A 15,757-nucleotide genomic window follows, 5' to 3' on the forward strand; every position below is an offset into this window, starting at 1 on the left:
CCTGGGGAGAATTCACAAGGTAAGGAATCTGCGGTTAGACCATGTCTATACCAGTTACAGCGTTACCCAAGGTAAGTAACTTATCTTTCTTGGAAAACAGTATTTGTACTTGCTGTCACGTCTGCTATATTGATTAGAAAGATACAGGATCTCTCGCCTGATTCAGCATAGTTTTAAAGAACTATTATTTGATTTTGTGTATCCATCAAATTACTCAAGGTTCTCTTTGATTGTTTGAACCAACAGTTTTGTTTTTCATCTATTGTCCCCTTTCAGAAGTTCATAACTTTGCATAGCATGAGTGTCAGAGAAGACTACATTGTTATGAAGGCTTATCTGCACAAATGTTGGTTTTCATAAATTGAATTGAAAACACAAACGGAAGAATCATAAACCAAAATAACTTTCTTTAATTTTTTTTAAATTACTGTGTGCAATTCCTTCCTGCTTTCATGTGCATTTAATTAGGGCTAAGGCAGATTCCGTCACTTTTCACAAGTGCCTGCTCCTAGTGGAAGTCTGCAATTTAATTTAAGCTTCATCACATAGTCCTAAACACTGGGCATTAGATACTGCATGTGAAGCTGGAGAACAGTTAAGATGGGTCATACATAAAGAGCATATTTGGATAGCTCCTTAAATTAAATGTTGTAACAACTATCATCTAGCTGCACTTCTAAGTTTCCAAATAATCCTACAAATAAGAGTGGAAAGACTTGAGTTCAAGAAAAAGTCAGAATTACTGTAGTATTAAAAAAAAAACAGTGGCAAATGCCCACAGATTTTCTTGGCAGGAAAAAAGAAATTATCTGGAGCTCGATGAGTGGTTAAAACACTGGAGGTGTCAGATGTCGTCCTCCTTCGAGTAGCTAAGATCCCAAAGTACATGCTGTGGTACAATTAGTTGAATGACAGGCCACATGTATGGACTACCGAAGTAAAAATTATGTTATGGTAAGTAAACAGTACAAATTTGATCCTGAACAATTGGGCGTTTCTTTAGAAATTTAGTAAATGCTTGACTAAAATTAATCACAGGACTCTGTGACAATCTCTTCCATTTGAATGACTAGCCTCTCTCTTGTTTGTGTTTCAGATTGTTGTCCAGGCACTACAGTGTTCACATTACTCCATACTCTGGCAGTTGGTAAAATACACTGAAGGCTCCCCTTCCAAAGTAAGAACTTTTATCTAAGCTGTACACTCTTGACTTCCACAGATTTTTCTTGAAAACATGTTAATGATGGCAAACCTATTTTTTTTTTTTATTTTTAATAAATGTAGTTCACCACCTTTTATAATATCTGCAGTACTTTTTAGCCCAAATCACCATCATGACATTGGGAAGGGACCCCAGATAAAATGAACTGTGTGCTGTACACATTTGTCCTGCCTAGTCTCACTGTTCATCAACGTTTATTCAGGTGTTTTTCCACACTGCTCCAGTCCACTCACTAAATACAATTACTTTTTGCTTTCATTTAAAATTTTAATTTGATGACTGCCCACAAGTTGGTGACCAGATCTGTTAAGATCAGTGTTGCTCCGGCTCGCCCTCAGTGTGATTTCCACAACGGCCACTTACCACTGTCGAGTGTAGAGGTCCTCCTGCACTAGCAATGTTTGAAAAACAAATAACAGGGGGCCATAGAGCACCTCATGAGTATTATCTGTAGTTCCTTTTCCATCTGAGAAGCGTGGTCAATGGGGCTGCAAAGTTACTATGTCGTCAGGCCCGATTCAAGCTGTCCCACAATGGAGTGGAAGATGCTGAAAGAGCGGTCTGAAAAGAGCAGCCTAACGACCCCCCAACAAGGGCAGAAGGGCCTGGAAAGGGAATCACGGGTATGCTGAGCAGCAGACAAAATAATCTGCACCTTCAAAAAGCAAGCGCCACCCAAGGGAAGGAGCACGCCAGAGCCAGCTGAGGCCTGTGACATTCATACAGTGCTGATGAGATAATTTACTGGATGAGACGCTACTTAGAATTGTAAGCCCCAGTGATGGTTGTGACTGCTAGGAGCAACCACTAAAGGCATCCGTTATTTCTGGCGAGTTGCCTGCTGGAACAGTGCAATTAATGGCATACTTGATTTTATGCAACAATGTGACACACTGGTGTATGTCTTGAGAAGCATCAATACCAATGATGTGTGTGTGTGTACATACATATGCATCTTTGTGTGTATGGATGTGTGTGTTGTGTGTGTATATATATATATATATATATATATATATATATATATATATATATATATATGTGTATGTGTGTTTTTTTACATCCATACATATATACATACACAACACAGACCGTGTAGTCAGTAAACTGATCTAGAGCAATCGGACGACACATGGTGCTGTCCCAGAGATTGATGTTTGCTGGATTTACGGTACACTTAATTGGAAACACACAGAAGTACATGGTCAGCTGATCCCTATAGGAGACACTATCTTGGGGACACTGCCTTTCTCCGCATATCAATTACGGTTCAGTAAATTGTACAACAATACATTAGTGAATACCTACAAAATATTACAGTAGCAGCCCCAGGTATCTCCTTGGACGGCATTATGGCAGCTAAGCCTACCTCCTCACTGACTAAAGAGTATCATAATATTTACAACAAGGGGTGGTGAGGGACAGAGTCTCTGAATTAAGCAGAGTACTCTCACCCAGTCAAGAGATCAGGGCTAGATCCAACACCGTTTTTTAGCTCATTGCACCATCCCAGTTTCAGAACCTGGCTGTATGCAAATTAGTCTGTTCCTGTCCCAGTGCATGATGGGAACAGGGCAAACCAAACTACAAAAGCCAATTCTTACACTGGGAAGGAAACAAGCTTCCGGGGACCGGTTTCTGGCATTACAGCCGTCTTCGGCCCGGCTTGCTTGAATCCTGATGGTGCAATGAGCAAGGGACTCATGTCTGAGTATACCCTTCCACGCTTAGGGTGGACAAAAATATTTACAACAAGGGGTGGTGAGGGACAGAGTCTCTGAATTAAGCAGAATACTCTCACCCAGTCAAAAGATCAGGGCTAGATCCAACACCGTTTTTTAGCTCATTGCACCATCCCAGTTGACTGGGTGAGAGTACTCTGCTTAATTCAGAGACTCTGTCCATCACCACCCCTTGTTGTAAATAATTTTGTCCACCCTAAGCGTGGAAGGGTATACTCAGATGTGAGTCCCTTGCTCATTGCACCATCAGGATTCAAGCAAGCCGGGCCGAAGACGCCTGAAATGGCAGAAACCGGTCCCCGGAAGCTTGTTTCCTTCCCAGTGTAAGAATTGGCTTTTGTAGTCTGGTCTGCCCTGTTCCCATGATGCACTGGGCCAGGGACAGACTAATTTGCTTACAGCCAGGTTCTGAAACTGGGATGGTGCAATGAGCTAAAAAACGGTGTTGGATCTAGCCCTGATCTCTTGACTGGGTGAGAGTACTCTGCTTAATTCAGAGACTCTGTCCATCACCACCCCTTGTTGTAAATAAAGAGTATCATAAGGCATGTCTAGCAGAGCTGAAAACTAACCTTTATTAATCAACAGCAAATAACATCCAAGTCCTTCGGGCATAATTATGTAAGGATAAATCCGATGTCAAAGCAAACATAAGATTATTAGACCAACGTTTGGAGTCTACAGAGGTGCAAATCAAAGCGCTAACTGACTGTGAGAAAGTGACTCTATATATACTGGACAATAATGTAGTACAGTGTGTATAGAGTCAACAAAACCCAAAGGTATAACAGAGGTTAAAGTCAGGACTGACCTTACTCTCAAAAGTGGTAGCTTGGTCGAGCAGTAAGGCAGTACCAGAGGGCAGTGCAAAGCATTTGTATACACTGTCAGCAAAGGATTTCACACACTCAAAGACTGAACTCCAGGCCAATGGTTTTTATATCCCCAGATATGGTTGTTTTATTTTTAGAACCAACAGGCATAAAAATATACTTTGCTTGATATGAGAACTCTCATGTAATTACTTTGCAAGGAAGCAATAAAGTTGATGAACACAATAGGTATAGGAGTTACTGAAGGTAACTTAAGACTAGACACACTTTAGCATTGAGCTCAATGAGTTGTTACCATAAAAGTACAGGTGATTACAGTATAGATTACTTTAGTAGTGCCAGGACTAGATCTAAGAGTCACTCCTGGGGTCGAAGCAAAACGTTTTAGTTACTGTGGTGAATTTTCATGAATATAAAGCTGTTTTAAAAGTTCACACTTGGAAACTTTTCAATGACAATCTGTCAATGTTATTACATGGGAGAAAATTCAGGTTGCAGGTAAAGTATGATCGCGTTACTTTTGTAATCCAGTACTGGGCTTCTAGGGCCAGCACTGGGGTCTAAACTTAAAACAGGTAGGTAATTGCGTTTCAGTAGTTCGTACGATTTTTACAGAGTATTTCAAGTTCTCAAAAGTGGGCACTTAGAAGAAATTTCATAGAAAAGCAGACAATGTGTTCCTATGGACAAAATACAGATTACTATTAAACCCGGTAAGGATTACTTTTGCGGTTCAGTACTGGGCTGCAAGGTACAGTACTGGCTTCTCTCCTGCTTGCAGGTGAGTACTTGGGAATTCGGACTTGGATGATTTTATATGAATATTTGTAGTTCTCAAAACTCCACACTTAGAAAATTTTCGAGTCAAAATGGGTCAATGTTATCCAAAGGCAGATAAGTGAGTTACCGGTTTCCAGGTTAGTACTTGGCTGGTGAAGTTAAGGTTTTGGGCATAGACTCAGGGGTCCCCCAGGGTCGGGTAAGTACAGTTGGTTCAGCCCCAGCAGCGCAGGGCCGGCCGGGTGCAGAGGTAGGTAGGCCCAATGTTATCCAATAAGGGAAAGGGGGCCTTCGGTTGGTGGCTGCTGGCTAGCAGGCCACGTGGCGGTGGGAGCTGGGCTCCTGGTCACTTGCTCAGGGCAAGGGGGGAAGTAAGATAGGACAAAGGTAACGCAGCCAGCGGCACTCGGGAGGCTGGGTGCAGGGTGCTTTTGAGCCGTCGGGCGCTCAATGTTATCCAATGGGAAAGGTCAAAAAGGAACAAAGGCTGCAGGCTCGGGGACCGAGACTCTCCAGGGGCGACCAGCACTTCGAGAGGTAAGTTGGGATCTTGGAGCACAGGTAGGTACTTCAAAGGGAGGCACAGGGGGCTGTAGGGTGCCGGGTGCAGGGGTGTCTTTTGGTGTCGGAAAAGCTTACCCTCGGCTGTGCGCGGTTGGGCTGACCCCTGGTGCTGAATCTGCAGGCTTTGGCTGGTTCGTCGAGGAGGGTCTTTGGGCACTGGACTTCGGGTCCCAGTCGCCGGGGGGACGTCCTCGTGGTCTTGGTTTGGTTGGGCCCGGCCTGGGCGCGGCAGGTGCACAGTGGGCTGGTCCGTAGCTTCCTGGTTGGCACCAGGTGGGTTGTTACAGCAGAGCCTCCGCTGATGGGAGTCACAGGCTGTAAGAGGGTCAAGGCAGTTGGGTCCTCTGGGTGTCCCAAGGTTGCTGTCCGCAGGAGTCGTGGGGATTTAGGCAGGAGCAGGTTCCAGGATCGACAGGCCGGTAGGGCTGGGGCCAAGTCCGTTGTTGTCGTCCTGTTAGCAGCTGCACTGCGTGTCTTCTTTCTTATTTTCGTATCGGAATCTGAGGAAGGAAGGTTCAGGGAGCCGCTAAATTCTGAATTTAGGGGAGTTCAAGGTAGGGCAAGGACAGGGACCAATGGGTCCCTGTCCTGGGGTGAGTACTCCCCCTAGTCTGCTCCTCTCCTGTGGGAGGGGGTATGAGCCTAGCTGGGATTGGGCAGGGCTCCCCATCTACAAGATGGCCGGAGCCCGGGGTTGTGCTTCACCTCGTCTCCCCCACCTGAGGGGTGGGGTTGGCACAGGGTGGCACACACGCCTTCCTGACGTAGTTTTTACCGCCAGACTTCCCGCCAGAGTGGGGGTTAGGACTGGTGGGGGCCAGTTGCTGGGTACAGCAAATGGTCTGGAGAAGCTCACAGAGGCGGCATGCCTTTGAAGCTTCCCCCTGCCCATCCTGGGGGAGGATACTTAGCACCTCGCCCATGATGTGCATTGTTGCAGGCCCAGGAGAGCGGGGGGCACTCCACCCAGGGGCCAGCAACATGTCTGCTGTGTGGCAGCCTCTGCAGCCACTCAGCCCAGACGTGGATTGTAGGTTAGGATTTCAGAGGGAATCTCTAAGATGCCCTCTGGTGCATTTTACATTAAATCCCACACTGGCATCGGTGCGGGTTTAATGTGCTGAGAAGTTTGATACCAAACTTGTCAGTCTTCAGTGTAGACATTATGGTGCTGTGGAGTTCGGAATGACAACCTCCCAGCACCAAATACTCTTAATGGCATCACTGCACTTACAGTGCCCAGGAATGGCCCTGGGTACTGTAGGGGCACAGGACTCATGCACCTGTGCACACACCTCTAGCATAGGGCACCCAGCTAGAGGGGTGACTGAAGTATGCTAGGGCAGTGGGTTCTGTGGGCACACAGATGTGTGCCATGTCGACTCTTGGTTTAGTTCTGCACTTAGGCGCTCAGCCTGCAAAGGCAGTGTGCGGGTGCCAGGGTACATGGCCCCTGAGGGTGGCACAATAAGCGCTGCAGTCCTCCGGAGTCTTCTCTGGTCACCATGCCCTGGGTACCTAGGGTACTATTTACTAGGGGCTGACAGGTGGCCAGAGATGCCAATTGGGTTTTTAGTTTCAGCACAGTTTTAGGGAAGGAACACAGGCCCTGGGTACCTGGTTGGCAGGAACCCAGGGCACACTCAAAGCACATCAGCAGTTCAGAATAAAAAGTGGGGGCATACCAAGGCAAGAAAGATGGCACTTTCTCACACAGACCAATTGAGGACCACTCTAATATGCTAAGTAGAATCCCAACTGAAATGCGAGTCTCTAGAAGAAAGGTCCCGGAGAAGCATTATACGCACCCTAAATGAGTAGACTGAAGAGCAGGACATATTGAAGTATACAAATTAGTGATTAATGGAATGCTTAAATTAATCTCAGCGATTGGTATTTATTTTTTTTAATTAATCCTTGCCAGTAATTATTGGAAATAATGGGGGAGGGGGCGCATATTAAACCATCATTTTGCGTATCATGACCCCTCAGTTTGGACCCACCTATATGCAAATCAGGCTTGACCATTCTCTAATTGAAACACAGTCCAGCCGAACTGACATGCCCTCCCTGAACGAAAACACAAGCAACCTAGGACCACAGTCGCACTGAATAGAGCTGATCAGCCGGGTATCCTTTTTTCCAGTGGCACAGTGTGTACGGGACCCATGTCTTGGATTACTGGTTCAACTTAAGTGATGGAGGGAATGCTTGAATTGGTATCAGCGACGAGTAATTACTGCAGGCTTCACCTGAAACCGCAGTTATTTTGCACACAATGCCATCTCAAATTGGACCCAGCCGAATGCAAACCAATTTTGTTCCTTCTCTAATGAGAACGGCTCAGCCCGAACTGCCAAGCGATGTACTCCCTGAACCAGCACACAAGCAACCCAAAACTGCTAACCGCATATTCCAGTGAACTATTTTGGAACATATTGCAATGGGATGACATTGAGACAATTTCCACTGAAAGAGCGCATAGGATAGGAAGGAATGGAACAGGGTCAAGAGACATTGTGGTAAAGCTTTCGAGTTACCAGTCAAAAATAAAGGTACTGGCTGCAGAAATAAAACCCAAATTTCACCAGTTTTGTAGAAGGTAAGTCTTCCTTTTCCAGGACATGGCAGAGGCCCTAAGAGATGAAAGATTTTCCAAGACCTCACCAGAGAAATAGCGACAATGGAAATACTGGTGGCTTTTCCAAGAGAAGGTCAACAATTTAATTTGAATGGTCAACACGCTGTAATAATATCGCCAGAGGAAAGATATGTCACTCAACTTTGAAGCAAGTGTTGAAGCACAGTCAGAGGAGCATAATATGCATGGGGACCGTTCAGACCAGGAATGGAGCACCCAAACAACTTGCCCATTAGGACAAAGGTCAGTTAAAAAGGACATTACATCCATACAACTGTGGAAATAAGAAACAGGATGGCAGGCATAATACTAAAACAACACTACACACGACAACCACCAGAATTTGAACCTTGAGGTCTGACAAAGCACTACGGGCGTATCAGTTCGACTTGTGGAACCAGATCTTATGTAGGGGCCGTTTCAGTGCGAGAGTACCATCTTTATCTTCTAGAAGCTGAAAGAAAAACTTATTGAACAAGGGCTACACCACTCCTGGAGAGTTACACATCCAAGTGTTAAGGATTACTCATTGTGTTCCGCCATACATCGAACTTAACCAGAATAGATTACCAGTTCCTCTCCCAAAACGTTCTAGGCAGAGTAGTTGAATCATGGATGGTTGGGAGCAAATGTATCCGAACATTCCATTGTTGACCTGGTGAGAGTAACAGAAAGGGTAACACACATTGCACATGAACTTATTTAAAACTACAGTAACCATAGAAGAGCTTAGAAGAAAGTATCCGCAATTATTTTACAGAGAATGACTTTCAAGACACTAACATCTTTTTTTATTTTATTTATTCTTTTGAGGGCGGCATTGCGTCCCCTCTCCCCAGGCCAATTTTGACCCTGGGGACCCGCGGCCCCCTCCCGGGCCATTTTGGGACACGGCCATCACTTGGGGAACCTCAGACCCTACACATAATTGGTCTTAAGGCAGCTAATCCTCATTGGCAATTAAAATACTGAAGGAAAGTGGAGATTCAAGTAAGTTAACTTGGATTACTTTTTCACATTCAAGTCACAGTGATGTTCGGTCCTGAGCTTCTGAACCTAAAAAGCAAGCCCACTTGAATATGCCCACTGCCCTCTTATCTGAATGTAGGAGGAGATTTAGGAGTGCATTTTGGCGTGTGCCCTTACTAATTTACCATTAGAGGTATTGCACCAATCTGAAAGAAACAGGTTAGTATTAGATTCCTTACCTTAGAATATCCCCAGGCGTCAGTCTGGATCCGGAAACTTTTGCGTAGCAGTACCCCTGCGCGTCGGTAGACGTCGTCTGCAGGCGTCCCCTGCGGCTCCGCGTCCGTCGTCGGCGTCGTGCGCCGTGATGATGTCGCGGGAGTATATAGACGCCGCCTCCGCGCGTTGACGTCAGTTCTTCTTTTTTCCGCGCCAGTTAGCGCAGATCCGAGAAGTGCAGTACTCCGGTCTTTTGACCAAAGTTTTTTGTGAATCTTTGATTCTTGTTACGGTGCCGGTAGGATGCCCGGTTTTAAGAACTGTGACGACTGTGACCGCGCGATGTCGGTCACGGATCATCACCGACTCTGCCTTCGGTGTCTGGGCCCCGACCACGCCGTGGACGACTGTGTCGATTGTCGGGCCCTGACGAGTAAAGCTAGGCGGGAGCGGTCCCGCAAGCTACTCGAGCTGAGGGTGTCGGCCCCACGTCGAGAGCGGTCCCGGTCCGGCCGGAGGTCGAGGGAGCGGTCGCGGAGACATCACGAGCGCTCCGGAAGTCCTCACCATTCCTCTGGTTCCTCAGGTAGGAGACACAAGAAGTCGGGGCGTCGTCATCGTACCCCCGACTCCCCCCGACGCTCGCGCTATGCGGCCGGGGGTTCGGGTGGCCCCACCCCCGCGGCTCCGCGTGGGTCGCCGGCGCGGCCTGCTCCATACCCTACGGTCCCTGGGCAAGGCGCGTCGCGTGAGGAGATAGAGTTCCTCATGGCCATGAGGGCGCTGTCTCCTCCGACTGGGCCTACGGCGCCTTCGGGCCCTGTGATCCCGTCCGGGGGTCCTAGCGGTTCGGGTGCCCCTGCCTCGACGCCGTCGGGTGCTCCGGCTCCGACGCCGCCGGCGGCTCCGGACCCGGCGCCGCAGGGACCCTCAGGGTCGACGCCGACTGGTCTACCGGCCTCTCCGGCGCCGATTCCATCGGAGTTGCCCCCGCGCGGCGCAGGTGCTCCGGCTCCGGGCGGCGCCGTCCCCATTACCGCTCCGACGCCGATGGGGCCTGTGGACCCCAAGGAGCCGGTCTACATTGTTGACTCCGAATATGGGGAAGATGTAGAATACGGAGAGGGTTGGGAGGGGTCTGAGGTCCCTCTGTCACGCGAGTGTCAGTACAATGTGGACTGGACAGGTGATTTGGGTGACGCCAGTGGTCTGGACGACTCTCCTAACCCTGGTTTTGTCTCGCCTCCTACTGTGGCTTCGGAGGCTGGGGCTGCTTATTCAGTGGTGTTGATGAGGGCTGCCAAGGCCTTGCACCTTGAGCTCCCCGTCGCGGTCGTGAGGCCTAACATCCTCACTGAGGTCTTCAAACCGCAGTCATGCCCACAGGAGCCACTGCTGCCGTTCAACGAAGCCTTGACAGACGTTCTTTTGGGCACGTGGTCCAGGCCCGCATCAGGTTCGCCTGTTGATAGGAACGTGGCCAGACGCCACCGTCCGTGTCCGGACGACCCCAAGTTCCTGTCCACCCATCCCACCCCTGAGAGTCTGGTGATCCAGGCCTCGACTTCCCAGACCGCATTCCCGTCGGCCCCGCCCGACCGGGAATCTAAGAGGTACGACCAGTATGGTAAGAAGGTCTTCTCGTCCCTGAGTTTGGGACTGCGGTCTTGCAACACCGCATGCCTCTTGGGCCGCTACACCCACTCTCTGTGGGATACGGTCGCGGAGTTGCTGCCTGAATGCCCGCAGGAGGTGCGGGCAAAGCTCGGCAAGGCTATGATTGAAGGCCGAGATGCAGCAAGATACTCCATCAGGTGTGGTCTTGATACGACCGACTCGCTGGGCAGAGCGATGTCCACGACGGTGGCGATTCGTCGCCACGCCTGGCTGAGATCCGCCAACTTTTCGGCAGATGTCCAAAATACATTGATGGACATGCCGTTCGATGGCAGTCGCCTGTTTGGCGACAAGGCGGACCACGCGCTGGAACGCTTCAAGGACTCCAGGGTCACGGCCAAGTCCTTGGGTCTCTCGACCCAGCGCGAGCAAACGGGTTTGTTTCGCTCCTTTCGTGGCCAAGGAAGGGGCGGTCCCACACGTGCTGCCAGACACGTGCCGCAGAACACTTCTCAACGCGGTGGAGGCCGCCGTGGAGGCGGTCGGGGACAACGGCGAGGTCAGACCACACCTCCCCCCGCAGCATCGGCCTCTAAATCCTCCTAGTCCGTGCTTTCAGGCCCATGTGACGCCAGTGGGTGGCAGGGTTCGCCATCACCTCTCCCGCTGACGCACTATCACATCGGACAGGTGGGTGCTGCAGCTCGTCCGAAGGGGCTACTCCCTCCCCTTCGAGACCACTCCTCCAGCCATGCCACCACAGAACCACCGTGTGTCGGGGGACCACTTGACACTTCTGCAAGAGGATGTTACGGCCCTCTTGGCCAAGGGGGCCATCGAGCGCGTTCCTGGGCCAGAAGTAGGGCGTGGTTGTTATTCCCACTACTTTCTGGTGCCCAAGAAGGACAATGGGGGCCTACGTCCTATCTTGGATCTACGGAACGTCAACGGCTTCCTCCGGAAGGAGAAGTTCAAGATGTTGACTTTGGCTCAGGTCTTGGCTGCTCTAGACCCACAAGACTGGATGGTAGCGTTGGACTTGCAGGATGCGTATTTTCACATCCCCGTCCTGCCGGCCCACCGGCGTTACCTACGGTTCACGGTAGGCCACGAGCACTTTCAGTTTATCGTGCTCCCCTTCGGCCTTACCAGCGCCCCACGGGTGTTCACAAAGGTGATGGCGGTGGTCGCGGCTCATCTGCGCAGGCTAGGGGTTTCAGTCTTCCCCTACCTGGACGATTGGTTGTTGAAGGCGGGCTCGCCCCAGACAGTCGTCCACCACCTTCAGATGACGGCAGACCTCCTGCACGAGCTGGGGTTTTCCATCAATGTGCCGAAATCACACCTGTGTCCCTCTCAAAAGCTCCTTTTCATCGGAGCGGTTCTCGACTCGGCGCAGTTTCGGGTTTATCCTCCCGAACGGCGAGTCCGGGATATACAGGCCTTGATTCCCATCTTTCAGCCGCTATCCCGGGTTTCGGTCAGGTTGACGCTGCGGCTGCTGGGGCTGATGGCTTCCTGCATCCTTCTGGTGCATCACGCCCGGTGGCGGATGCGGGCTCTGCAGTGGGACCTGAAGTTTCAGTGGGCCCAGCATCAGGGCAACTTGTCCGACCATGTCTTGATCTCGGAGGGCACTGCGAGACAACTGCAGTGGTGGCTTACGGACCGCGATTCGGTCAGAGGCAGATCCCTCTCCCTTCCCCAACCGGAGCACGTAGTTGTGACGGACGCGTCCGTCCAGGGCTGGGGAGGCCACTTGGGAGAGGCGGAGATCAGAGGCCTCTGGTCTCCGGCGGAGTCCCGGCTCCATATCAACATGTTGGAGCTGCGGGCGATTCGCCTAGCACTGAAGGCATTCCTCCCCTTTGTCAACGGGAGTGTAGTGCAGGTGTTCACGGACAACACCACCGCCATGTGGTACTGCAACAAGCAGGGCGGAGTGGCGTCGTGGACCCTTTGCCAGGAGGCGCTGCGTCTCTGGCAATGGCTGGAACGTCAGAGCGTGACTCTGACGGTTCAACACCTGGCAGGTTCTCTGAACGCCAGGGCGGACGAACTCAGCCGTCGGTGCTCGGTGGATCACGAATGGCGTCTGAACTCGGACGTGGCGAGAGGCCTCTTTCTGCAATGGGGAGAGCCTTGGTTAGATCTATTCGCCACAGAAGAGAACGCGCAATGTCATCAGTTCTGCGCGTTGGAGTTTCCAAGACGGCACTCGCACGGCGACGCCTTTCGGCGCGAGTGGAGCTGCGGTCTGTTGTACGCCTTGCCGCCTATACCACTTCTGCCCAGAGTGCTGAAGAAGATCAGGCGCGACCGGGCCCAAGTTATCCTTGTGGCTCCGGACTGGGCTCGAAGGTACTGGTATCCCGAGCTACTCAGCATGTCAGTCGGTCCCTCGATCTGCCTGCCCCTTCAGGAGGACCTTCTGTCGCAGCAGCAGGGAACGGTCCTCCACCCGAACCTGTCCAGTCTCCACCTCCATGCGTGGAGATTGAGCGGCGACAGTTCAGGCCATTTGACTTGCCTCCTGAAGTTTGTGATGTGATTCTGGCAGCCAGGCGTCCCTCCACAAAGTCGGTATACGCCTGCCGGTGGAACAGATTTGTGGCATGGTGCACAGCAAAGGCTGTGAACCCTCTTTCTGCCCCTCTCTCCGAGGTTCTCCTCTTCTCTCTCTTGCCCAGCAGGGCTCTGCTCTGGGCACTATCAAGGGCTACCTTTCTGCCCTTTCGGCCTTTCTAAGGCTGCCTGATCAACCTTCTTTGTTCAAGTCCCCTATTGTAACGAGATTCTTGAAGGGCATCACGCACATGTATCCACCTGTTCCTTTCGTGATGCCTCAGTGGGACTTGAATCTGGTTCTGACTTTCTTGATGTGCGCTCCCTTTGAGCCACTTCATTCCTGTCCTCTCCGTCTCCTGACTTTGAAGACGGCCTTCCTGGTTGCCATCACCTCTGCCAGGAGAGTGAGTGAGCTCCAGGCTCTTTCTGTCAAACCTCCTTTCATGTCCATTCATCCAGACAAGGTGGTTCTGAGAACTAGACCTTCTTTCCTGCCCAAAGTAGTTTCTGCTTTTCACATTGGGCAGTCCATCACCTTACCCTCCTTCTTCCCGCCTCCGCATCCCTCAAAGGATGAAGAGCGGCTCCATCGTCTGGACCCAAAACGTGCGCTTTCATTTTATATGGATCGCACACGCCAGTTCCGGGTGGATGACCAACTGTTTGTTGGCTACGTGGGTGCGAAGAAGGGAAGGGCGGTACATAAACGAACCATCTCTCGGTGGGTCGTCCTGTGCATCAAAGCGTGCTACTCTTTGGCTCGGAAGGAGCCTCCTGTTGGGCTGAGAGCCCATTCCACTCGGGCCACGGCGGCTACTACTGCCCTGGGCCGGGGAGTCCCCTTGCAGGACATTTGTCAGGCGGCTACGTCGGCCTTGCTGCACACGTTTGCGAGGCACTACTGCCTGGACAGTCAAGTCCGGAGGGATGGCTTTTTTGGCCGTTCTGTCCTCCAGGACTTTCTGGTGTAAGCTGTATTGGTTCGCAGACCCACCACCGGGGTTGGTATTGCTTGGGTATCTATTCTAAGGTAAGGAATCTAATACTAACCTGTTTCTTTCAGATGAACAAGTTACTTACCTTCGGTAACGATATATCTGTAAGAAACAGTAGTTAGTATTAGATTCCTTACCGCCCCGCCTCCCCGTTCTGCGAACTGATACATAGGGTTAAGGTCATCCCCTTCAGGGCCCTAGTTTCGCATGGCACCAGTGTTGGTTCTTCCATGGCTCTGCGTGTTCTGGCGCGGAAAAGCTGTGTGCAAAGAACTGACGTCAGCGCGCGGAGGCGGCGTCTATATACTCCAGCGACGTCATCACGACGCCGGACGCGGAGCCGCAGGGGACGCCTGCAGACGACGCCTACCGACGCGCAGGGGTACTGCTACGCAAAAGTTTCCGGATCCAGACTGACGCCTGGGGATATTCTAAGGTAAGGAATCTAATACTAACTACTGTTTCTTACAGATATATCGTTACCGAAGGTAAGTAACTTGTTCATCCTGTATATAAGATGTACCCCATGGCTTACTGTAGCGCGGAATTCCTGAGCGCTGGTTGGAGGCCCAGCCCCCTTTCTCCTCCACTCTGAATACGTAACTGCTAGTTAAAAATCCAATGAAATTGACAGAAAAAAAACACAGGATTCAGGGACGTTATAGTGATATATATATATATATATATATATATATATATATATATATATATATATATATATATATATATATACACACACACATACATATATGTACATATTTTGTTTTCCTTGGGGTACTACGTACTTTAATAAAGTTAAACATACGCGTGTGGGAGGGACTAGTTAGTGTTCGACTTTGAGTATTCCCCTGGAACTAAGATTACAGGTAAGCAGTTTATTCTTATACTGCCGAAGCCAGAGCTAAACACTGACATCCTATGTGGATTTTGAGTGTGTTTGTGTATGTACTGTAAGCATTAGACACACATGATTATGGTACTCTCAGTGCATCTGATTACTGAGGCCAACGGGATCCATTTTGACTGCCCTTACATGTAACATGGCACACGATGGAGGTTGAAGGTAGCTTCCACAGACCATGAAAGTGTAGTGCCTGTATTCATGTAGCTGGAGGGTGAATCCCAGACATAAAGTGAGGAGTATGGAGATAAGGCTGCCCTTGGAAATTCCATAAATACTTCGTCAGCAAGCAGCTGCTGAGAAGTTCTACCTGATCATTGGCTCTTAGTTGATGGTAGGATGGAAGCGTGGGACATCAGCTACTCTTCCTGGTGAGGAAGTTTCTAGGCAGGATGTGTTGTTTTGTCTGTCTCTTAATAATGCTACTGGAATGCTGATGACTGCCTGGTTCAGAGTCCTCTCACTTCATTGTATATCTGTTGTGGGTGCTGATGTTTAGAGCCAGACCCATTTTAACATGTTGTTAGAGCCATCACTTTGCACAATGGCTGTATCTTGAGCAGTATAGAAATGACATTTAAAAGAAAACCATCCCAAAACTGTTCTGAAGCATGGGATAGGGAATCTACATTCTGTCTAGAAAATGTGTAGTGGGAACAAAACTGCCCCACTCCAGTGCCATGTTCTTCATGACCAAGAAAGGGAGCAT

The 15,757-nt window shown here is 50.0% G+C and overlaps 1 protein-coding gene across 3 annotated transcripts in view; it reads left to right on the top strand.

Annotated features, from left to right (window-relative positions):
- Positions 1-15,757, top strand: part of STAG1 (STAG1 cohesin complex component) — a 1,346,357-nt gene that overhangs the window by 1,026,319 nt on the left and 304,281 nt on the right. For all 3 annotated transcript variants that reach the window (XM_078665875.1, XM_078665876.1, XM_078665877.1), the window contains exon 22: positions 1,097-1,177. In XM_078665875.1, coding sequence (XP_078522001.1) covers positions 1,097-1,177 — 81 coding nt within the window. The remainder of the gene's footprint in view (positions 1-1,096; positions 1,178-15,757) is intronic.

The sequence above is a fragment of the Lissotriton helveticus genome, chromosome 11, assembly GCF_964261635.1.
Source record: "Lissotriton helveticus chromosome 11, aLisHel1.1, whole genome shotgun sequence".
Lineage (NCBI taxonomy): Eukaryota > Metazoa > Chordata > Amphibia > Caudata > Salamandridae > Lissotriton > Lissotriton helveticus.